This window comes from Hyposmocoma kahamanoa, unplaced genomic scaffold (assembly GCF_003589595.1).
Source record: "Hyposmocoma kahamanoa isolate Upper Pololo Valley unplaced genomic scaffold, ASM358959v1 76, whole genome shotgun sequence".
Lineage (NCBI taxonomy): Eukaryota > Metazoa > Arthropoda > Insecta > Lepidoptera > Cosmopterigidae > Hyposmocoma > Hyposmocoma kahamanoa.
Genome location: NW_020653900.1, coordinates 9,037,058 through 9,063,053, shown reverse-complemented (window position 1 = coordinate 9,063,053; position 25,996 = coordinate 9,037,058). Strand labels below are relative to the sequence as shown.

The following is a 25,996-nucleotide window of genomic DNA, read 5'->3' as shown; positions in this document are numbered from 1 at the left end:
ATGCGTTCCGCACTGACAATGCGCGAAAATATGGCTAAGGTCGCGTGACCACACGCACTAAATTAACGTGTCTAAATTACGCATATTCAGATTATCGCTAACGTTACACGGTTACATCCGACAGAAAAGTTTAATTTGTCATTTTACATAAAAATTGTTTTGATTACAAATTGAATTGCCTACTTTCACACCTCCACGCGGTCAACCTGATAACGGTTAATTAGCCGAAATATTGAAGTCATATCAAAACACGTCTAGGTTAGGTCAAGCGGCTGAGGTCTCTAAAATTACACTCGGTATTGGAGTATGTGACGTTATGTTAAAAGAAACATTAAAATCAGATTGTCCTGAATATAAATATATCAACTTTTCAAACCAAATACGGGCAAAAACAAACATTATTGTGACAAATAACGCGCGCGCTCCTCTACATAACCTTGATAACGAAAAACGATGATACCATTTTGTAGTTCAAGGTCCCGTGAAAAACTGAAAAGTCACATGAATGTGTTACACAAACAAAACTGAAATATCATTGCGACCCGCACAGAAATCTATTTTAAGACAAACAACAGACGAAAAAAGCACTAACCTTTACAACCTCAGGTGACGGCCTTATCCATGTATTTTTCTATGGACTTTTACACCGTAAAACAATTGCCACTGCACAGAGCACACAAAATTATATTTATTTACACTTTGTAAGAGAAATCATACTCAAGTTACAACGTTTTTCTTACAAAATTAACACTTTTCACAAAACATCACATGTTACGAACTTCATGCACGACAGAATTTTCTTTATAATGTGTTGCCAGCGGAAAAATTTAAACTTATGCTATTACAGGACCTACACAAACTCGTACGTAAAAATATGTTTATTGTTTTCATGGAACACGTGCTTATACAGGACGTTACAGAAAATTCATTAACGAAACAAATTCAATTATTTGAATAAAATGTCTATTCCGAGGCTACTTTAAACTTTATATAATTATTATTACCTACTTTATTACAAATGGCGAAGTTAATTTCGTTCCTGTAAAATACAAAAAATAAATTAAACATATTTAATTTTTTTTTCTTGAACTGGTACTTAAGTAAATATGAACTGTAATCTTTATAAAATGAGGCAAAACTTTTTGTTGAAAAATGTTTCGCGTACATTACATAGTATTCAAGTTAAGCATAGTTAGCAGCAACGAATATTGCCTGAGCGTAGTCAATTTTTTAAAGATAATTCTGATAATTTCACTTTTTAATGATTTTTTTTTTTTACTTCGAAAAACGTTGCCCCGTTTTTTTGTGAACAATGTGAACAACAGTTAAATTAATTAATTTACACTTAAATTAATTCATACGCAATTATGTCATTTGGTTGTGCGTTTTAGTCAGCTTTACGGCAATTATTTGTATTGCAAAAAAAAAATCTGTGAGATATACTGACTATTCGTTACAAGATAAAGATATACTTCTCGCTAGAGTAATAGTGTTCTGTAGTATACATATATACTGGAACCAGTGAAATACTGTAGACAAGATGTATTATTGGTCTCGTCAAAACTTAGTTTAATTTGGCAGTGTTGACACTGTTAATTGTAAACTAGACGAAGCGAAGTTTAAAAAAATCTAATAATAGATGTTTACGAACTTTGCCCAAGATCTATGCATAGTCGACTCTACTCAGGCTATACTGGTTCAAGAAACTTTAAAATAGTAGAACCTTAAGCTGCAACTAACTACGTCAAATAGGCATAACGATCTTAGAAGGCAGCTTTGTAGCATAAGAGCAAGTAGGGCAACTCCGCCTGTTCGGCGGGTAAATGCAGATACTATTACCAACACTATAATTAATTAAAAATCAAGGTGTGCGTCATAATATTGTCGTGCTAGTGCTATATGGAAATAACCTTTGTTAAATGCTGTAAGTACTTACGTATTGATTTTTATATCAGCATCGAGTATGATTATAAAATAGAAATAAAATGCTGAAGAATTTTAGTTATTCATGCTGAAGAATTTTAGTTACTTTTGATCAAACTACCCTAAACACAACAATAAGCACGTCTAGCGACCGGTTCAATTCTATGATTCTTTAATTAATGACGCTTGCGATGACCCGCGATACGCAATGTGAGGTCACCGCGAGACTGTGCAAACGTATGCAGCCGCGTTGCTACATTTGTATGGAGTTATCATTTATTTATGTATTTATTTAAATTCACTAACGCTTAATACATTCGGTTACAACAATATTTTACACACTTTCGACAGGGTGTTACAGTTAAAATGCTTAACCAATTACAGGTGAACATGCCATGATGAGAGTATGAAAGTTAGGACAATTAAATTTATTATTATTATATTATATTACTTAATTAAATCATACTTGTCTTATTATACGATGTTTGTATGCTTACGAGACTTTACGTTCAATAAATATTTTTATTTTGAAACAGCACGCAGTAGACCAACAAATCAACATACCAGTGAATTTTGAAGATAAATTAGAGGTAATTAGAGAAGAACAAAATTCACCATTATCGTCAACTGTGGAAAATGAAGAACAAAAAAAAGAAAACGAACCGAAGCCATTTGTTCCAACAGTGAAATGTGTATGTGCAAACACAAAATTTGACGAAAAAGCTGAAACAGAATTAGATACCGAGAAGCTTCACCATATCTTGAACGAAAAAGAAATGGAGCTTCGGAAGGAATTTCAAAAAAAATTGGAAAAAGAGACTAGTTATTTGAAGGAGAGATTTAATTTTGTATTGCAGTATGTTAACGCAAACTAATGTATTTCAAAATGTTCAAATGTGATTTCGTATTCTAGGTAGCTAAAGTTAAATGTTTTATATATTATAGAAATGAGCAAGCACGATCATCATTGATGCTACGCGAAGCTTATAGAGAGAGGAAAGAAAAAATATCTGTTTTACAAACTCAGCTAGAATGCAAGAATTTAGCTGGACTAATGTACGTCATGTGTGCTGAACGAAGAAAAGGAAAATTGGAGAAGCTACAAATCATAGAAAGTAAGTTTTAAATTTTATAAACGCCCTACATTACTTTCTAAAGTATTGTAAGTACAAAAAAATACGTATACGTTTACGAAAAAATAATCGATACATGGTCTTAGGACAACCAATAATTTTACTAATAGATAACAAACCTTTCTTCGGTATTCCAATTCAATATTTATGCTAGTTGAAACATTTCACAATAAATTGCACTATAAAAATTACAAAAACAAATTTTTATTGGCTTGCACCTCCTTCTAAACCTTCTTTTCAACTGATGACCAAGCAACAGACTTAGAAAATCAAGAATTTAAGTAAACAATCGTGCATTGTCATTCAGGTAATAAAAGCACGGGATTGGTTGTTTCGAAATATTTTTTTTGTATATTAGTTAAAATCACCACGCAATTATTTAACTGTGTTACGTGTTTGTGAATTTTTAATGGGCCTAAATATTAGTATGATGGAAATTCGGTTTATGCAAAATATTTTTCAAATTGTGTGTAATGCTCATATGGAAATAATTTAGGGGTCAGTTAGGGGAGTACTTGTCCCCTATTGTGATTAATCTGTTTTCCACTGGCTCAAGCATATAAATCAATCATTCATTTAAGTCTTCGTTGCTATTTCGAAATAATTTAGAGAAATAACAAGGTTAGTACCACGTGGCCATACAACGAATAGTTTAGGTTTTTAATAGTTGAAAAGCAACAAATATGTTTCTTAAAATATTGTCGTTTCGTATCGTAAATATGTATAATGACGAATATTGTTTGTTAACAAAATATATAACCAGAACTAATCAATTGTTAATTCGAAATAAGCAAAACCATGTATATTTTTGCTTTTGCAACGTGACACCCTTAACTGATTTTTTAAGTTAAGTCCAGATAATATAAATTTTTAAATGTACAGAGGTAAATTTACATCTCTCAACAAATACTTACATGTAACTGTAATTAATTACACGGCACTTCTTCGTTGTTCACTAGTAACATTGAAGCAAAAATATTGCAGGGAAGCACTGCCTAAACATTTATGAAGAACATAGTAAAATTTAAACGAAATAAAGGTAGGCAACCACCGCGCCACTTAGATGCGAGATGATAGATCGCTGCTCAAAATATAAGATGATAATACAAAAATTGACTATACATGTTAACAGACATCCCTATCATAACATTAGAATTTAAAAATGTATGGGGTATATTATTCAGCCATTAAAACTAAATAAATAGCGAAAAAAAATATTGGAAATATGTTTTTAGAGAGCTCGCCACATTTGTCGCGAATAGTTCAATAAAAGTGAGCCAGTTATTCTCCAGTGTGCCAAGGTGCAATATTCATATTATTATTCACTCTCGAATACAACAGCATAAAATATCTCTCGTCACATATCATCCCATTACATGTTCCATTGCTAGTAATATATAGGTCTCTTTAGAAGAGGATGCTACAGTCTGTCATTCGAGCTCAAAGCCACATGGAAACTTTACACGTTTTTCAGGGCTTTCAGCGATGATCCTTCATCGTTAGCGAGAGGTATTGCTACTAAGTATTCATAAATGTACCTACCTAACTTGGATAGTAAAATCTTGGGGAAAAATAGACATCGCGCCACAGGAACTTGAACCGTCAAACTTGCTATTGAGAAGCAACAGCTCTGCCACTGAGCTACCACCGATCTGTTTATTTTCGTTACGGTCTCAGTTATTATTTTACCTATAGTATGTATTATTAAATGGTTGTAAGTGCAAAAGGTTGTTCTGTAAACTTTAACTACGTAGATAGTATATTCATTGACTATAAATATTATATTTTCCGTGAATACATTTTGATACCAATTTTTGTTAGAGTATACGGAATACATTAATAACCTGCATGAAGTGCTCTCCGAGGGACAATCATTGATACTTCATCTTTCAAGAGGATACAAAACTGCAGCTCGAGTTAATTATGAATGGCAAGAGAAAATGAAAAGCATTATAGCTGAGGTAAACAATTTTATTAATTTCTATTTAGGAAATTACCAGAATTAATGTAAAGACTATATATGTATAGTAAAAAATATTTCGGCTGTGACCTGGCAACCGGTGCTATCTCAATTTTGACAACTTTACAGGTGAAGAAAAAGTCATTTGTATAGCATGTGGTTTATTGAATAAAAATACGTAGGGTACATACATACATGTGTAATAAAAATATCTAAAAACTACGTATTTTTATTTAATAAACCAGATGCTATATAATGACGCGAGCAATTATTTTTCTCTCGACACTGTAAGTGTGTGAAAATTTAGATGGTATTGATTCCCAGTTCACAGTCGATATGCTATAAAAATTAAAAATATTATAATAATGAGTATTTTACTTAATGTAAAATTTACAGTTCCAAAACTTCATTTACAATTTCGCGGGTGGATCTCCTGAAACAAATCAATACTTTTTTGATTTGCCGGCATTGTTGCGTTGTGAAGTTCCCATAGAAGATGATCTGCGCGAAGACCCAATAGAAGAGGAAGAAAGTGCAACAATTGAAGAAGGTAAATTAATAACAGCCTGTAAAATGGTTAAATGCTTAAACTAATACGCATGTGTATTGGGCCCTAATCGGCTGGTAACCCTAAAAACTTTATTAAAAAAAATCAAAATATGACATGCAGGATGGAAAAAAAATCAAATAGTTAGAAGCAGGACAAGCGTCGGTATTTTGGATTACAGCAGTTATTAAAAGTATCGGTAGATGGCGCTTTCATTAATTTGCAATATTTATTTGTAGAAATTGAAAGTGAAGAAACTGCATGGTATCAGAAACTGAACAATGATAGTGGCAGTCCTTTCGTGATATTCGGCGACATGGAAACTTTCAAACCGCCGGAGCGGCGCTTGACCTTGCAGCGCGTGAAAGCTGCGAAAACGGCACCGAGGAAATGGAAAGAATACGGTAAAGTTACAAAGTTTATTTAAGTAAGGGTTTGTGTGCATGTGTGGCGTTTGTGCTGAGAGGGCCAAACGATTTAGATAATTTAATATAGTTCATCAAGAGCTTGCTCACGAAGCGTTTACTCTCTCAATATATAGGTATGTATATTATTTACTTATTTCTAATTTTGTCGGTATTTTTGAAGAATCTTATTAATTTAAGGAAATTGAATCTTGCGTTCGCAACGTATATTTAATTCCCTTAGACTCGACTCTACTTAGTTAATAACGATTAATTTTTTCGCAGCGTTCCACGACACGTTCATAAAATCGAACTGTCCGATGGCGGATAAAGTTAAAGACTATTATCTAAAACGGGTAAAAATGCCTGACAATTGGGAATGCCTGGATATCGAAGGGACGGTAAGAATTAGAAGTGTGTTTTTTCACAAGGTCTAAATTTTTTTAATGATACCATGTGACCGGACGAAAAAGTCGCGCACCTGCTGGTAAACGACACGCTATCCATAACAGTGCCGCTCAGAATTTTAAGTCGCAAAGATCTGAGGGGTACTGCCACTGCGCCCATCACACTGAGACATAAGTTGACAAGTCCCACGTGCTTGTAATTTCACTAGCATCCTTTCACAGTAATGCTCACATTACTGCTTGACGGCAGAACTAGATAAGGTGGCAATACTTCCCTAGGTAAACTCTTCCACAAAGAGCTCTATTGCTATTAAAGCTTTACTTTTGAAATTTGGAAATACAATTTTTTTCGGATCTAAAATGGCGTTCGTCTGTTTTTTTTTCAAATAAAACTACCGGGGAAATACTTAAGTCATCAAACAATTGCGTCTAATATTAATGCAAACCCCACCCTGAGTTATAGTTATAGATACAAAAAAAATTAATTTTACCATAATGTTTAATTTACCAAAAAACATATTCCAATTTACGATATATGTATACATACGATTAGCAAAATATTTTAACATACATATTATTAGGCAGTTTTAACTGCCTCTGTGACCGAACGGTTGCCACGCAGAGGGCCCGGGTTTGATTCCCGGGCCGGGAGAAATATTCGTATGGCCTACCTACATTTATTTCTCTCGTGAGGTTGGGTGTGATTTGTGGTTGTCTTTGTTTGTGTCCATGGCACCCGCGATACAGTTTCCCTAGTGCGGGACTGTGAGTATATGCGTTAGTGGTTATTATTCTCGGAATAGTGTCCATAACCTAGTTTAGGTTTAAAGATTTATTTCTCACTAACAATTTTCATTCACTTAACATGAGAAAAAATAACAAAATATGAGTACAGTTGAAATATCGAACGACAAAGATTAAGTATAAAAATTATTCTACATTAACGTGGGTAGTTGCTTAAATATGAGTTAGTTCGTTCAATCGCTAACGTGAATGTTATACAAAATTAACAAAGATACATAGAACGAGAAAAACTAGAAGCGACATTCAAGTAGTTTAATTAGGACGAAACGTTTGGTACTATAAAGTAAGAACTATAATAAAATAATTTTGTTATGTTTATTATGTATAATGACAATATTTCTTTTTTGTTTTGTTCATTATAATAATTTTATTTGATTTTATTTTTTATTATTATATAATTTCCGTGGAAATGTTTATTATTCAAGTATTCGTTTTTCTTATCGTGCAATATTATTTAATATTCAAATATTGTATCGTGAAATATTATTTATTTAATAATTACGCGAATATTTAAATAGTAAAAATTAGGTAGTGAACACTAGTCCGAGAATGACCGACCTATTTTAGACCACTTGGCAACAGCACTCGACTTTGAGAACCCTCATTATGCAATGATTGTGTCAATAACATACTATTATTTCCAATGTAACACTCACGAAAATCTAGGAACGATGCTTATGTATTTGTAAGTGTTAATTGATATGAACTAAAAATAAAATTGTTTATTATATGGTTGTTAAGGTAACAACCTTAGAAGAAAATATATAACAACATATTTTCTTTTTTGCCTGTAGCCCGAAGGGATGGGGCGCCATGTCACTACCACGAGCGTTGACATACGAGGCAATATGGGGTCCATTCTGAAGATCATGTAAGTTACACCTTACGTGTACAGTGTCGTCTGATGTCTGTCCATTTGCTGCATGCATGTGCCCTTTATGGACAGGGTCATAATTTATTAGAGGTACCTACTTACAACAAAGACAAAAATAAATTTATTTCATTATAATTTAAATACATGTAAAACAAACGTAAAGGAAGCTGTGATAATATTCAAATAAACAATAAATATAGGAAATGAAACTATTTTTCCGGATTTAAACCTCCTCCTTTATATATGAAATCGGTTAAAAAAGGAACTTGAATTATTTTACAGTCATCATAAAGCTGTACAATTAAATCTTAGAACTCTAATAGTGTAGTTGCTATGCCTAAATTAAGTAAATGAGTACTTGTATTTGAGGCATCTTGTTAAAAAAATAATAACTTTCTTGCAAAGTACAGAAAAATAGGTACAGAGATGTGCCTAGCTCCCAAAAGCTATGGGTAGCTAGGTCTTACGTCCGTCAAATGTGTTGCCTCAAAATAACAATAACCACCTAAGTATGAATAAGTGCAAATGTATTATAATAAAGTACAAATGTATTATAATAATACATTTGTGCTTAAAACAGGTTAGCTATATTTATTTAACAATAAACCAATTAGTTATTATAATATAATTATGATAATCCATAAAGACAAGCAACGACCACGCGGCACACCAAAAGGTTGCACTGCAACTGCGCTTCTAAATGTTGTATGAAAATTAGTAGTGGCACTACTACCGCTTCTATAAGTGTCTAATTTGAAGACGCTATTAGTGTAAAGGAAAGAATGTACAAGGAAGCAGAAGAATTTATACGACTGCGATGTAGGTGCCCATTTAATTTGAAAACATCTAACGGATAGAACGCGCCTTAAATAATACGGTCATTCTCGGACTAGCGTTCACTACTCGTTCACGTTCGATTTTTTTCGCGCAATATTATTTAATATTCGAGTATTGTATCGTATAATGTTATTTAATAATTACACGATAATATACTTGAATGTTTAAACAATAAAAAATGCCACGGTAATTAGGTAGTAAACACTAGTCCGAGAATGACCGACACATGCCTTAATATTACGCGCTTAAAACGTTGTTTATTTTCTTATGAACCCAACAAGGTATAAATTACGCGTAGATACATTGTGAGAGCGTTTTCCGCCAAATTCCTCATTACAAAAATTACACGTTGGTATCTTCTTTACATAGGGCGCACTATAAGTTTCCGGAACTGGCCACTTACATAAACAATATTTAAAAAGTAATACAACCTTTGAAAATGGAACTCTTTGGCTGTAGAATACAGTTTGTTTCATCTGACTGTCACTTGTTTTTACATTGTGGCGTCGTTTTAGTAATTGGTTGTCTACATCACCTTGGATTTAACTCGTGAAAATTTTCGTAATACGATTTTCTACGACTTTAAGCGTAATTTAACAGCTCAGCAGAGCTTCGCTCGGTATCAAATTGCTTTTGGCGATGAAGCACCATGCAAGACGACTATTTATAGCTAGTTTGCAGAATTCAAACGCGGTTGTGTGAATCTTAGTGACGAATTTCATGATGATCGCCCGTCCACTGCTGTGAACAACAAAAACATCGATGCTGTGCGCCGTATGATCAAAACAGACAGGCATGTGACATACCATGAGTTTCAGGCATCTTTAGGCATTGGCATGAGTCAAATACAATCAATACTACACAAACATTTGGGTGTGAAAAAGCTGTGCTCTCGGTGGACCCCACACAATTTGACTGAGGCTCAAAAAACGGATCGCATCACTTGGTGCAATGCCATGCTTAGGAGATTCAACGAAGGGGCCTCAAATTTGGTGTGGAACATAGTAACAGGTGGCGAAACATGGATTTATAGTTACGATCCCAAAACAAGACAGCAATCGAGCGTATGGGTCTTTCGAGATGAGCCGAAACTAACCAAAGTGGCGCGCGTGCAAAGTGCCTTTAAGCGGATGATCGCTAGCACGTGGCTACTGTTGCTTTGTGGAATTATTGTACCGTGAATAGTGTGGTGGGATGTAAGGGGGCACACACCATCACAGCTCTTATTGTCAACCTCACCTGCACGCGGTACATCCTGCAGTAACCGACGAGGCTCTGGCGACCGGTAGTAGGCGGTATAGCCCTTCCCCACATTGGCGCTGTCAAATCTGCTGGCTACCGACGGGCAGCAGCGTCGGTAGTACAAAGGCAGCGCCCTGCGATCTCCAACCCGCATGCCCAGCGTGGAGATTATGGGCAATAACCCCCTTCATGGACGGCACAACCAATCGAAGGCCCCCAGTTCCCGGTCGCCCCGCTATTCCTGGTCACGGTAGCGGCCATGGTACCGGCGGGGTAGGGGGTGCTAAGAATCCCCGGGCTACCGCAGGCTACCAAAAACAACTGACCCTGGCTACGTTTAACGGACGAACTCTTAGGCTTGACGAACACCTTGCACAGTTGGAAGTGGAACTGGAGAACATTAGATGGCATGTTCTGGGGCTGTGTGAAGTCCGAAGAGAGGGAGAGGACACCATAACCCTAGACTCGGGCCATCTACTGTACTTCCGCGAGGGTGATCAAACATCCCAAGGTGGTATAGGATTCCTCGTCAACAGAGTCCTCTCTAACAACGTTGAAGAGATCTCCAGTGTGTCGAACAGGGTAGCGTACCTGATCCTTCGGCTATCATAAAGGTATAGCCTGAAGATCATTCAGGCCTACGCACCGACCTCGACACATTCGGATGACGATGTAGAAGATATGTACGAGGACATATCGAAAGCCTTACACAACACCACCAAGGCTCACTTCAACGTTGTTATGGGGGACTTTAACGCTAAAGTGGGATTCCCAAATCTTGACGAGTCTCGAGTCGGCCCGCATGGTTATGGAGTAAGGAATCACAGGGGGCAAACGCTAGTCAACTTCCTCGAGCACGAGGGGCTCTTCTTGATGAATTCGTTCTTCAAGAAGAAGCCTCAAAGGAAGTGGACTTGGCGAAGCCCCGACGCTGTGACTAAAAATGAGATCGATTTCATCCTGACGGACAGACACATATTCAGAGATGTCTCAGTGATCAACAGGTTTAGCACCGGATCTGATCACCGACTTGTACGAGGCTCTCTGAATATCGATGTCAAACTTGAAAGAAGCCGCTTGATGAAGTCCACGCTCCGTCCTAATCCACTCCAGATCATGGCGGGCTCCGAGAAGTTCCATGAACTTCTCGAAGCGAGATTCGTCGAGCTGGAACCCACCGAGGACGTTGACGAGGCCCTACAAGGCGTGGTTGGGACGCTGAGAAGCGAGGGCATCAAATTCTGTCAATTGCAGCGTACGGGAAAGAAGTCTAAACTCTCGGATGAGACTCTGCGACTTATGACGAAAAGACGCGATGACATCCAGGCCACTTCGTCAGAGAGGTCATACCTAAACAAGCAGATTTCGAAGATGGTACGGCGTGACCTTCGGAGCTCCAATACACGCCTCATTGAGGAGGCGATAGAGCGAAACCGAGGGTCCAAAGTATCCACTCAGCAGCTTGGAAGGAGCCACCTGACGAAGCTTACAACGCACGATGGCCTAACCGTTACGTCAAGGCAGCAGATACTCGCCGAGATAGAGGACTTCTATGGCCGTTTGTACGCTGTAAATGCTCCTCGGGTCCAGCGTGACAATCACGATTTGAGAGCCACCTTGACGCGCCACTATACCGACGACCTGCCAGAAATCAGTCAAGACGAGATCGTGTTGGCTCTAAAACAGCTTAAAAATGGAAAAGCCCCCGGTGAAGACGGAGTTACTTCGGAGCTTTTGAAGTCTGGAGGAGTTCCTATTATCCAGGAACTTCAGAAGCTCTTTAACTTGGTCATTCACTGCGGGAGAACTCCACGGGCGTGGAACAGGAGTATTGTAGTTCTCTTCTTTAAAAAGGGAGATAAAACTCTACTGAAAAACTACCGACCCATCTCACTCCTGAGTCACGTCTACAAGCTGTTTTCTAGAGTCATCACGAATCGCCTCGCAAGAAGACTCGATGAGTTTCAGCCACCGGAACAGGCCGGGTTTCGGGGAGGATATGGCACCATAGACCACATACACACAGTGAGGCAGATTATACAGAAGTCCGAAGAGTATAATCGGCCCCTGTGTTTAGCTTTCGTGGACTATGAGAAGGCCTTTGACTCTGTCGAAACCTGGGCTGTCCTGGAATCCTTACAGCGGTGCCAAGTGGACTATCGTTACATACAAGTGTTGAGATGTCTTTACGATGCTGCTACCATGAGTGTCCAAGTACAGGACCAGCAGTCTGAACCTATCCAATTACGCAGAGGGGTGAGACAGGGGGATGTCATATCCCCGAAACTGTTCACCGCTGCATTGGAGGATATGTTTAAGACGCTGGACTGGAAAAGGATGGGCATTAACATAAACGGCGAGTACATCTCACACTTGCGATTTGCAGATGACATAGTCCTAATGGCAGAATCGCTGGAGGAACTGGATCATGCTGAACAGCCTAGCATCCGCCTCGCGGCGGATTGGTCTTGGCATGAACTTTGATAAAACCAAAGTCATGATCAATGACCACATTGATCCGAGACCCATCTGCGTCAATGGCCACCTTCTTGAAGTTGTTTCCGAATACACTTACCTCGGGCAGATTCTGCAGTTAGGTAGAAATAACTTCGAGAAGGAGGCCAGGAGGAGGATTCAGCTTGGCTGGGCAGCGTTTGGGAAGCTCCGTCGAGTCTTTTCGTCACCCATCCCGCAGAGCTTAAAAACAAAGGTTTTCAACCAGTGCGTCCTACCAGTTCTAACGTACGGAGCTGAGTCGTGGACACTCACGATACGGCTAGTCCACCAGTTTAAAGTCGCTCAGCGAGCTATGGAACGAGCTATGCTCGGAGTTTCTCTGAAAGATAAACTCCGTAATGAGGTTATCAGACAGAGAACCAAAGTGATCGACATAGCTCTTCGGATAAGCAAGCTGAAGTGGCAGTGGGCTGGACATATCTGCCGAAGAACCGACAACCGCTGGGGTAAACGAGTTCTTGAGTGGAGACCACGACTTGGCAAACGTAGTGTGGGACGCCCTCCAGCCAGATGGAGTGACGATCTGCGGAAGATTGCTGGCAGGAAATGGATGCGTCAAGCCGAGAACAGGGCGAAATGGCGTGCATTAGGGGAGGCCTATGTCCAGCAGTGGACTGCAATAGGCTGATGATGATGATGATGATGAATAGTGTATTGATACACGACCATTTGTTTGTCGGAAGTTATTGACAAACTCGATAAAAATGACCGTAAACGCCGTATTATCTTACACCACGATAATGCCAGTTCTCACACGGCCAGACAGACAAATGAATGTTTCAGGTGAACGTTGTTCACCTTCAGGTGAACAACGTTGACCTTATGAGCCATCCTACGTACAGCCCCGACCTGACACGTTGTGACTTTTACTTATGTCCAAAAATTAAGGACCAGTTACGCGGTCAACGATTTTCATCACCTGAAGAGGCTGTCGAAGAGTACGAAAAATATGTTTCAGAGATTGTCACGGAGGAGTGACATTAACGCTAACGGAGAATATTTTGAAAAACAATAAATTCATTTCTGACCATTTATAGTATTTTTTTCTTATTCATTCCGGAAACTTATAGTGCGCCACTCGTATATATACTATACTATATACTCGTATATATGTTATAGCTCCATCGATACCTTCGCTGATTCCGCCAATGTCGAGTTAAAAGCGACAATCTGTTGGACGAATTTTTTTAAATTTAGTTTGGTATAAACTGTAATTACAATATTAATGAATACCTACAGAAAAAAATTTAACCATACATAACGAGTACCGAATATTACACTTAAATAGTAATAAGTTTAAAGAGCTTAAATTACTAAAATAAAATAGGAACACATTTTTAAACCAAAAACTAATAGTTAAACCATAGGTAGGTACTTAAACAAACTTGTACATAAAACTAATGAAAAAAAACCGAAATGTGAACTCGCGACACGTGGCTTCATAGGCAGACTCTGCCCACTAGGCCACTAATCCGCATCATTGCTACTATAGAAATGGTTTGTTGTGGACGTTTACCTTAATTATTTGTCATCTGCGGATCTATTTTTCATTTTGTAGGACAGCATCAGGACTCAGCCAGTGCTACGGTGGCAACCGTGCCGCATTGCTTGGAGCCCGAGATTCCCTAGAGATCGCTTCGACAACCAAACTAGTAAGTGTTCTAATTATTTAATACAACAAAATATTATTTATTGCACACCATTGGTATATGGTGCATATTTGAAACAGGTGGGTAATTTTCAGGCTAGTTTTCTCTATCTAATTTCCGAGGCAATATTTGTTATTTAACAGTCGATACTACCTCAGCTCGAATTCGACTTTTTGCCGTACTAATTACAGACTGTACAGTACAGACTTTAATTTTTTGTACAACAGCGTGCAATCGAAAAGTGTCGGCAGTCGGCACGCGCAAGCGCAAGCAGTGCAAAGGCGCCAGATACTTACACCGTCGGCAGTAGAAAGGTACAATTAGTTCAACAGAATAATAGATCAATTTCATTTAATTAAACTAGACTTGATTACGAAATTTATTCCATGAGGAAATAAAAATGTATAGAAATCTGCTTTGTAACGTACAAAAATATATAAGTATAAATATAAAATCGGATAATAAAATCGGACAAAACAGCTCACCTCAGAGAATGAATTCAAAATCACTAGAGTCGAAACTGTGTAGAATTTTTAGTAAATTTAATGTAACAAATATTAAATTTAACAAATATTTTTTTTCGCAATTTGGAATTTTCAGTGTTCTAAACAATACAGTTACATGTTTGACAAAGGCTAATTGAGATTATCAAGAAATACAAATAAAAGTATAGGTCGTTGCCCATATTTTATCGCCTATTACCTAATACCTTACCTATACCTATTGCACCTTTCGACAGACCTCCTTCTTCGAAGAGGCAAGATATATTTTTGAAGATAACGTTTCAAGACATGAAAAACTTGTTGACGGTAGCTCGAAGTGAGTCCCCTATAGACAAAATATATACAGAGCAAATAAACGGGACCACAGATTTTTTGACAATCGACACTTGTCGGTCTGCAAAAAATACGATATCGATGGTCTGCTTCTTACTCATTTACTCGATTTTGACCGATCACTTATGTTGATCGACAAAAACTACAATGCCGATCGTCTGCTTCGCACGTACATATTTAAGCGCAGACCACGCCGAAGCTAAGCTAACTTAGCGTAGCTTCGTTCGCCAGTAAGTTTGGAAGAAGACCGGGCGGTATGATCCGCTTCGTTGTAAGGAAGGGGAGGGGGAGGATGTAGCTCCTCCCAGATGCTGGGGGGTTCTGGTGCGCAAAGTCGATCCCGGATCCCTCCCACTAGAGCACCCGAGAAGGCCACCGTGGGGTTTTAGCCAGTAGTAAGTAAGCCATAACCTTTCCGCTGCCCCCCCGGCGGAGAAGTATCCTAGGAGGATTTACCCATGACAAAAAAGCTCACGTAGTCGCATGCAACCAACTATGCCAGCTAAGCTATCTTGACTTAACTTAGCTCACGTAATTGCATGCAAAGCTACACTAAGAAAATACGTAGTAAGTAGTGACATGCTACACTACGGATACGTGCGGGGGTGAAGGGGGGCAGAAGGGCGACATAATACATAGTTCGCTAAACTATCGTTGGGTTAGTTAGTTAGCTCGGTGTGAACCAAAGTGTGAATAGGTGCCCCGGCTACGTGAGCTAGGCAAAGTTGGCTTAGCTTCGTTCGCGGTGTGGCCTGCGCTTTACTCGATTTTGTCTGATCACACAATGTTGATCGACAAAATACGATGTCGATCGTCTGTTGCTTACAAATTTACTCGTTTACTTTGATTACACGTGTCGATACTCAAAATGTCGAGCAATTCTGCAGATTACTTTTGTTACCCTGTGTATTCCGAGAAACTAAAACCAGAAATAGTCATCATAAATTGTAAGTCAATGTCATCAAATATAAAAAAGCTGTAGTTCGGTCTAGTGTAATGTGTAGTGAAGCTTTTCCCGATTATTAAATAATAAGTATTAACAAAATTAGCTGTCCTTTAAGTTTATAGGGATATAATATTATTTGTCTTTACGGTACAACAAAACCACAGCGCTTGCTATTCTAAACTACTAAGAAATATCAAACAAAAGCCATCAATGGCGTTTGACGAAACCCTGTATGAACGTTTTGAGTTTTAAAATTTGATGGCCAAGTAGGGTGTCCCACGACTATGCGACAGGTTAAGTAAAATGTAATTATGTTACTTAAAAGGAATTAATCCTTATGGCCGGCCGCATACAGTCGGAATTCCGTTTCGGAATATCGATTCGAGATTCCGCAGCGAAAATACGAACGGAATTTACGACTGTGTGTTATACCCCCACAAAATATATGGAATACTTGCATTCGAAACGGCTTTCTCTGTTCGGATTTCCAAATGCACAAGCCACCATATGGAATTTTTAATCGGAAAAAATTTCGAACGGAATAGTGCTGTATGTATGTGATAAGTCCGTGATTTGTAAACGGAATTTCGAAACGGTATTTCGATGTATGTGGCCGGCCATAACTGACCGTTTCGATCGGCATCATAAAAATACAGATAGAACAATACTAAAAAAAATTTTAAAACTATAACCAACTTTAAAAAATAATATTTAATATATCGACTGTGAACTGGCAACCGGTACTATCCCAATTTTGACAACTTTACAGGGTGAAGATAAAATCGTTTATATAGCATATGATTTATTAAATATAAATACGTAGTGTACATACAAACATGTGTAATAAAAGTATTTAAAACTACATATTTTTATTTTACTATATCAGATGCTGTATAATGACGCAAACGAGTTTTTTCTTCACCTGTAAAGTTGTCAAAATTGAGATAGTACTGCTAGCCAGTTCACAGGCGATATAATATTATTTAATGTGCTTCGGAACGTCCTGTATGTATAGTTTCATTTAAAACCCTTTTCGCGTTCTGGAATTTAATAGAAGATTAAATATGATCTGAAAAGTTAATTCTTGCGGAGCTATATCAGAGTAAAAGATTTACTTGTCATTTTACGTTTTAAGCTAGGTACGTGTATTAATGCTGTTGTATCGTAGTAAAAGAAATATGTATCAAGTTCTTAAGGTTGCTACAAGTTGAATATTAACTATGTTTTTCCTTTATTTGTTTTTATTTTCAAAGATACCAACGTTTCGGGTTTTTTATAAGTCCGATGATATGCTGACTCGTTTCCAATAAATATTTAAATAATTTTAAAACTTTTATTTCAGAATTTTGAAAAAGAGCGAAATAGACGTTTGCTTGAGTAACGTTTCTAGTATACCGTATGTATATTTTAATTTTAGTATGTATATACACTATATTATTGTAATATTGCAACTACTGCACTATATACACTATTGTAAAGGAGAAAAAAAACAAAAAAATATAAAAGAAATATTGAATTTTTTTCTAAAAATAATTATTTTTATGTGATTATTTGAAATGAAATAATTATTTTTAATTTCTATGTGAACATTTTTTCATGATCCCGACTACCCCAACACTGTTTGCATTTATATAAATTTGACATAGAACAGTCCATAGTGTAGAGGCGAGCGTGCTGTTGTTTGTGCCTGCATACGTTTGGCACAAACTTACGTCATTACTTAGACTATTGGACCAATAATTGAAGAGGACTGCTAATCTCCATACTACAGATCGTAACCCTCAATAATATCAGTACAGAGTACTAAAAAAACCGACCTCAAAAGTACGTGGAATTACGTCTATTTGCTAAGTTTTATTGAAATTACCCCTAGTTCTCCACTATATAGGACTTGACACTGGAGATAATAAAAATAGGATCTCACTACGACACTACTCAAAGTATATCGAGAGAAAAACTTTCTGAAAAATTTTCTTAAAAAAAGGTTCTGGTGAAACTGGTAGCGGTTCTTTTTTGTGCTACTAACTCTTGTTTATACACCACGTAAACAAGAGTTAGTAGTTTACAAACCACGTGGCACATCGTGACAGACTAGAAAAGAATGTATGACATCTCGTCAGCGTGACGAACACACAGTGCGGGAAGCAAGGTCGACGGATCTATCAATCGCGCGCACGTAAGACACTCTCCCGCCGTCGCTACCCGCACCCCACCACCAAATAGATCTAAAATGCGTTTCTTTCTGCGCATTTAAGGTCATTGTTCAAAATGTTTGCAAGTGCCGTTCAACAAATGTCGCCGGTAAACAAATTTGATCCAAGAGACATCTTTTGGATCAATTTTGTTTACCGCAATTAAATAAAAAACGAAATTTTTTTTACTTATTTTTTTAGTGATTTGGGTTCAGTTTCGGATATAGAATGACCTCTGTAAATATGGCGAGAATGCAAATCAACATATTGTAAATGAATAGCCGGCAGGATCCATAAAAATGTGTGAAATAAGCACCATCTAGTTGATTTGTTTGTTATCATTAGAAATTAGAATAGCTTTGGTAAATTGTAGTTCGTCAATATAAAACAAATTAAAATAGCTATTTGGTACACCATATGTGGTGTACCAATAAGTACTAAATACCCGTCTACGTTGTCTTTTAACGCGATTAGCAGTCCTCAAGAGTTATTGGGCCATGATTAAACTAAGGTCGCCTTCAAATTAAACTCTTAGAAGCACTGCAGTGGCGCCACTGTAGTGCTGTCGCCGCGCCATTACTAATTTTCATACAATATTTAGAAGCTCGGTTGCAGCGCCACTATCGAGACACGCACGCGCCACTTTTGCGCTCACATTACAACAACTGAACTAAAAATTACCGAAACGCTACAACAGACACACAACTGTCACGCCATTCTACAAGCGTCTAATTTGAAGGCATAAGTTTTAATGACAATAAGTTTGGGCATCTATCAAAACTGAAAAACGTGTTTGCTTTATATCTTCTTTTTTAGCGCCATTATGACTTTCACAAATTATTTACACATTTTTTGCAGGCATACCGATAGCTTGGAAGTTGTACCTCCACGCAATGTGAATAAAGACAAGATTAGCTATGAAAAGGTAACTTTTACCTACTTATTCGGCATAGTATAACTATAAGAACCGAGTTAAAGGAGGAGATTCTCTTCGGAGAGAAATTCGATTGTATTTTTTTTTGTGTATGTAACGCGATTACTCCAACATTTGCGAACATATTGCGATGAGTTTTTTTTTGTTTGAGAGGGAGTACCTCAGTATCGGTCCCATTCAAAATTTAAGATAATAATTGAAAATATTGTACCTCTAAGGCCGCAAATTCGAATCGGTGATGGTGCATTCGGCAGGATGTTCAAGGTTAACGCGCAAACGTGTGTTGGACGCATCCAATACAAGATACTAAATGACGGGACGAACAAATCGTGCGCGCTGTATTAAGCTCACGCCTGTCCATGCCAATTGCAGTGCCACTCAGAGCTTTAAATCGCAAAGATCTGAGTGGCACGGCCACTGCGCCTGTCACCCTGAGACATAAATTAAAAAGTCCCACGTGTCTGTAATTTCACCAGCACCCTTCAAAACCAGAACGCAATAATGCTCACATTACTGCTTGGCGGCAGAAATAGGTAAGGCAGTATTTCCCTGGATGAACTCTTTCATAAGTAGCTCTACCAATACTTTGTACCCATATACGCACCACCGTTGCGAATTTGTGGCATAAGGGCATTGACTTACAAATAAATGGACGACGGGTCTAATACAAAAACCACGAAAAAAATGTCCCAAGTCAACCTATTCGAAATTTAAATTGTAATATCATCGCAGTATCGCGCTGTCAGTCGAACAAATGAAGACTAAAGCGGAGTTTGGCGCTCTGTATAGGATTTAGCGCCTTACAAGTGCGGACACTTTTTAGCGCGGACCCGACGTCCATATAATTGTAAGTCAATGCATAAGGGTCACAAATTACGGAATAAACCAGTTCATTGGAATGCACCCACTGTACGTTAGCTGATAAAGAAGGATGGCGAAAGTTGACCCAAAATCAATGAAGTGCCTTGAAGTTCATGGTTTTTGCTAGTATAATTTAACGTTTTAATTTATGCCTAGTTGTTAATATATTTTTGTATATTTTTAGAAGTCGGGAATAAAGAAATTGCAAAACAATGTCGCAATTAATTCAGTTCGACCATAGATTAGGTAACGTTCTTGTACGTACGTTTCATTTTAAGCATGATTGAATATTTAACTACCCAAAGTATTTATTATTTTATAGTTCACACATAAAACATTAAAGCTATAAAATACCTAATCAATTAAACAATAATGATATAGAGTAAAAAATAAAACACAATGTGACAAAAATGTTTAGAAAATATTTGAATGAGAAATACGAGAGTTAGCAAAATAACGTTTTGACAAGAGGCCTCTTGCCAATATTAATGTCACTTAGGGTCGTATTCTAGAACTCTACTCAATGCTCAAGTAAGGATTTGAGTATGGTTGAAAGCACTCGAAATCATACTCAAGTCCCTGCCATTATGGTCGTATTTCCAGTGCTTGTGTTTCCAGTGCAATCCTGACTTGAGCATTGAGTATTGTTCTAGAATACGACCCTTAGAGAATGAGAACAGTGTGACCATTTGTGGCAGATTTCTGCCATTTGGGCAGATTTAATTTTTATTCATTCTCATTGCGACAGAACATGTTAACGTATTAGTATTAAATGTGGCAGAGTTTGGCAGATTTAGGGATATGCAGCAAGTTTTTATTATTTTTAGGAACAAACTGGAAACTTGTTGTTTTCTGCTACTACGACAAACATCTGAAGCGAAAAACAGAACAATGTTGTAAATATAACCTATATCAACTTTATAACCCCAGCTTCTACAGGCTGTACTCAATTAGCTTTGTTCATGCTTTGATAATTAATCACAAGTATTGATAGGTATCTTTAATGCACGTCGTCAAAAACACTGGGTCAGAAAATACACGGGATGTCGCCATCCTTCTTTGGCAAATACGTCTTTGAGGTTAATTTTTTTTAATAAAAAACTTATAATTATAATATTTTTAGCCGCAAATGTTATGTTTAAGTTACTGAATTGAGTCATATCGAACATGGTCTAGGTGTGTCCAATGGAAAAATGCAAGCGCATGCGCGTGGATTCGTTTATGAACAACCTGCCGCCGTACATGAATGCCAATCCGTTTACGGTGTACGAGGAGACCTTTGAAAATTATCAGGCTTGCAGTCCTGGTAAGCAATTCGCCCTCTTATACGTAGCGGAGTCGCAAGTGGATTAGTTATTTCTTATCGATGAGTCCTCATATGCTATTACTCTTTTACGTCCGATGCAAGAAGAGCTTTAAAGCCTTTGTCTGTTTGTAGCATCATGGCTCCCAAAGAGATGGATTTTTACTAACCGACTTCAAAAAAGGAAGGGGTTCTCAATTCGATTGTATGTTTTCACACATCGATTGTGAACCAATTTTGATGATTCTTTTTTGTTGGAAAGAGGGTACCTCATTTGAGAGCTTATTTGATCGGGATGGTTCTTTGCTATGTTTGATAAACGTATGTCCAGCTGTTTAAAGATTATCCGCATTTTTTAACTGGTACCTCAATATTGGTCCCATTTAAATTTGAATGACTTTTGAGGTCGTTTTTTTTAGTACTCTGTACTGTTTTTAACTTAAAAATATCCTTTTTTGATGTATGTATACTTACTGCTATGTTTATTTCCAAACATGGAACTTGTAATTGTATGTAAAATAGGATATGCTTAAGTTAAAAAGCAAAAATGGCAGGTATTTTCACTTACAACTTACTTTGGAGGTATCGGTATCATTTGTTTATTATTTTTTTTAGTTGAAAGTTTTTGGAACCGTTTAAAACCTGCTCTAAACTAAAACTTCTTGCAGAACAATTGGAAATTCTGAAAGAACGGCTAAACGAGAAGAAAAGACGTGAAAAAAGCGACGAACGAGAGCTGGAGAACCCATTGGATGAATGGATGCCTACACCCATTGATGGCATTGGTGTACAGACTTCTATCCAATCGATATCGCTCAGTCAAGAAATGCCTCCATGCAATTGCTACGACCCTGCTCCCTCGCCTACCCCTTCTTCGAGTGTCGGCAGGATGTTTGACTGTAAGAATGGAAACACTGCGACTTTTAGCAGCGATGTAAACGTGCGTTCGTGAAACTTGTAATTGCATCGCTACACTTGCGATCTATAAGCGATTACAGCGATGCAATCGTTTATGTTGAATAATAATGTACGAAAAATCTGTATAGGTTTATGCTATCGAGTATATAGCCAGAAATAGAAACGAAATGTTGTCTAATTTGTTTCAAAACTATTCAGCCATATCATTTAATCGACGGGTGTCGTCAATGGGTGTCGTCAACTGTTTAACTTCAAATCGATCAGTTAACTTGATCTTTGCTATAATGGACGAAAATTACAAAATTACATATTTCATATTTAATTACCGATGATATTTGATTCCGTTTGTTTTGTAATTAGATGTTTTGCTGTTTTTCCCCACAACACCGAATTGAACAGCACGCCATTGTTAGAGATATTTATTATCTTTATTGCAATAAATACAGAATATTTTTGGAATATACGGAGACGTTCACACAGGTCAGTTGGAGGACAGGAGTTGTTGGCGATGTACTATTTCAGCTTTCTAATTTGTGATTTCAGTGCAAACGAGAGTTTATATTTATAAGGGATGTATCATTGATGAGTTACCAGGAATGTGTGACCCTTATTTCGTCTCTGTTTCTGGTTATATACTCGATGGCTTATGCACATTATTTTGTTTTGTTGTAAATGTTGAAAGTGGAATTAATAAATACATGAAATACTGACAATGCGTAACCATAGATGTAGGTAACTTCTAGGATCTGAACAATAATGTACATATTTTTATGAAGGACAGGCAGTTATTAAACTGTTGTATTGTTATTTTGTATTCAAAGAACTAACTATAACACTCTATTCAGTAGAAACGAAGATCTACATTACATTGTGCGAACTTAGACATAGCAACGCAATAAAGAAATTTGTTTTAATAACTTAGATAACAAAAGAGTAAATCTGTTGAAGATAAGGGGCACCGGGTTGCTCTTTTGTTTTCTTCCGTTCAAATAAAAAATCCTTAATAACTACGTGAACTTTAGAAATAGCGATGCAATATAGAACTTCGTATCTACTATAAAAATACTTACCATATGTTGTAAATAGCGATACTTTGACTACTTTACCTCTTGACCGTAGGGTCTAGAAATGGTACTGAATGTCAACGAACTGATTTTCTTGCAGTGGCAAACCTGTACTCCGAAAAGTTGATAATCGATCAAATAAAAGAGGATTGTTTGCATGACGATTTAATACAATTTAACCGGTTCAAGGTGGTTGGACAAGATAGCAGTGATAACGTGTAAGTTTTTTTGTAGGTATGTCTTACTATAAATACGTAAACAGGGTTGATTTGATCGATCGGGAAGAATGATTATGAAGCCCTTTGTATCATGAGTACCATTGATAATCAAACCAAATCATTGTTTCATCAGACATCATTGAGTCATCAGACGTGCCATCGTCTTTCAAACAAATCCTGCTCCCATTCACCGCCGGTGTGCAGGTTTTGAGAATGGCCCCCCATTCAAAATAGATTTATACACAAAAAGGGTCTTCCTTAGTTCTATTTACAGTTCCTCACAATACTTCATTTCATGAACTAGGAGGTCTACCACGATCATCGTTTTTGCGCGTACGAAGATCGTGATTTGACATAAGTCCTTACTACGAAACGTTATAGCTTCATCGATACAATCGATGATTCCGCCAAAGTCAAGTTAAGGAAGACACGCGTTTTTTACTCAGAATTTGACCGGTGAATTTCGATAGAATTCGCTGAGAGGAGAATCTACGACAACAGACAACATATACTATACTATACTAATATATACATATGTAATAGTCTTATTACAGAAACAAATTGTTACTTTTAATAAATTTACACAGGACATACTAACGTTAGGAGGAAGTTGATATTAACAGAACAGTAGGTTTTAGGGGGGAGGATATTATGCAGAGGAGTGACGATACCGTTGCAGTCAAAAACAGGTGCTTGAGGGTACCTTCTGCCAGACCACACGCGCACAGAGAGTGGTCTCGAACACGAATCTCGTATCGAATTTTAACATTCTATTCATCGTAAAACTGACATAATATGTAGTACGTTAGAGCTTCGTTTTAAACGCAGTAACGTAGTATCGTATTTCGTCGTAGACTTCCAAGCATGGAGAACTCTATTCTTCACGAAGTCTGTGGTACTTGCCAATTACGTCCTCCTCAGGGACCGTCCATATGCACTGGTTGCAACTGTCGAGCCAGCGAATTTCTCAACAACACTGACAATCCCATCACTCTCGCCGCGTTACAAGCCAACCAAACCATCCTCGGCGGCAAAGACGAACAGCCTCCCAGATCAGAGCGTTAAAAACCTTCAACTCGCCCTTTTCCCGGAGCAGTAAAACACATCAGCAGCCAATTGCTACATATTTCTTAGAAAAATAAATAGCTATGTGGCTGCTTTTCGAGAATAATGATCCAAATCAAAATAGTATATTTTTTGTCGTGATTACACAGCTGTATTCTCATCATCATTAGCCTATCGCAGTTCACTGCTAGACATAGGCCGCCCCCAATGTGCGCCATTTTACCGGGTCCTCGGCTTGTCGCATCCATTTCCTGCCAGTAACCTTTCGCAGGTCATCACTCCACCTGGCCAGAGGGAGTCCTACACTACGTTTGCCGAGTCGCGATCTCCACTCTAGAGCTCGTTTTCCCCATCAGTTATCGGTTCTTCGACAAATATGGCCAACCCACTACCATTTCAGCTTGCTCATTGCACGAGCTATGTCGGTAACCTTGGTTCTTTGTCGGATAACCTCATTACGAATTTGGTCCTTCAGAGAAACTCCGAGCATAGCCCGTTCCATAGCTCGCTGAGCGACTTTAAATTGATGGACTAGACGTATCGTGAGTCGCCATCTGTATTCTGAATGTATTAAATTTCATTGTGCGTAATATTTTCCGTTGAGTAAAATAATCATGTTACATCATTGGGCATCAGTTCCATGTACTCAGTTCCATATGGAACAATTGTAACCTTAATGGCGGGTTCACGAGTCTTTCACTCGCGTTTTTTGCTTGCTTGCGTGACTCGCTTCGCGCATACGCAAAGATCTGTCGCATACGCACAGGTACGACTGTTCACGAGTTGCTCGCTTGCGCCAGCCGCCTTGCTTTCCTTGTTTAAGCAACAAGGAACGTTTGCGGAGGACAGCACCACTGGCCAATCACAGAGCAACAGCGTCCACGCGTCCAGTACAAACAAAACAAAAGCATGGTGCCGCGCATGCGCGTAAGTCTCTCCGCAACGCAAAGCGGAACGCCATTGTGCGGAATGCAGATTTCTACGCCGTGTACCCAGCCAACGCAAGCAAGCGAAAAACGCAAGTGAGACTCGTGAACCCGGCATAATACGATTCAATTTCTTTTAATTCGCCTTCTAGGTGAATTAGGTGATTTTCAGATAGGTCATTATTCTAGAAAGCCATATACAATATATATATATATGTGTGTGTGTGTGTGTGTGTGTATGTATGTATGTATATTGTTCTTTCAGTGAGAAAAAAGTACCGGACACAGGAAAAAACTTTACAACACGAAGACTGAACGAGATAAAGAAGATCTTGAAGCAGCATCCGAGTCTGTGCGAAATCTTCCAGGCCAACACACGTTGCTGACACATAGTGCGCTTTATTTCTGAAACTCTATCGATACAAACAAAAAAAGG

The 25,996-nt window shown here is 37.8% G+C and overlaps 1 protein-coding gene across 1 annotated transcript in view; it reads left to right on the top strand.

The window, feature by feature from the left end:
- Positions 1-25,962, top strand: part of LOC113232618 — a 29,385-nt gene extending 3,423 nt beyond the window's left edge. The window contains exons 3-18 of the mRNA XM_026467389.1: positions 2,460-2,779; positions 2,869-3,038; positions 4,878-5,017; positions 5,413-5,566; positions 5,803-5,967; positions 6,253-6,368; positions 7,973-8,049; positions 14,207-14,300; positions 14,525-14,611; positions 15,037-15,116; positions 17,422-17,475; positions 19,130-19,196; positions 21,243-21,372; positions 22,038-22,268; positions 23,452-23,569; positions 25,826-25,962. Of these exons, the coding sequence (XP_026323174.1) occupies positions 2,460-2,779; positions 2,869-3,038; positions 4,878-5,017; positions 5,413-5,566; positions 5,803-5,967; positions 6,253-6,368; positions 7,973-8,049; positions 14,207-14,300; positions 14,525-14,611; positions 15,037-15,116; positions 17,422-17,475; positions 19,130-19,196; positions 21,243-21,372; positions 22,038-22,268; positions 23,452-23,569; positions 25,826-25,946 (2,124 nt within the window). The 3' untranslated portion in view covers positions 25,947-25,962. The remainder of the gene's footprint in view (positions 1-2,459; positions 2,780-2,868; positions 3,039-4,877; positions 5,018-5,412; positions 5,567-5,802; positions 5,968-6,252; positions 6,369-7,972; positions 8,050-14,206; positions 14,301-14,524; positions 14,612-15,036; positions 15,117-17,421; positions 17,476-19,129; positions 19,197-21,242; positions 21,373-22,037; positions 22,269-23,451; positions 23,570-25,825) is intronic.
- The last annotated feature ends 34 nt before the right edge of the window (positions 25,963-25,996 follow it).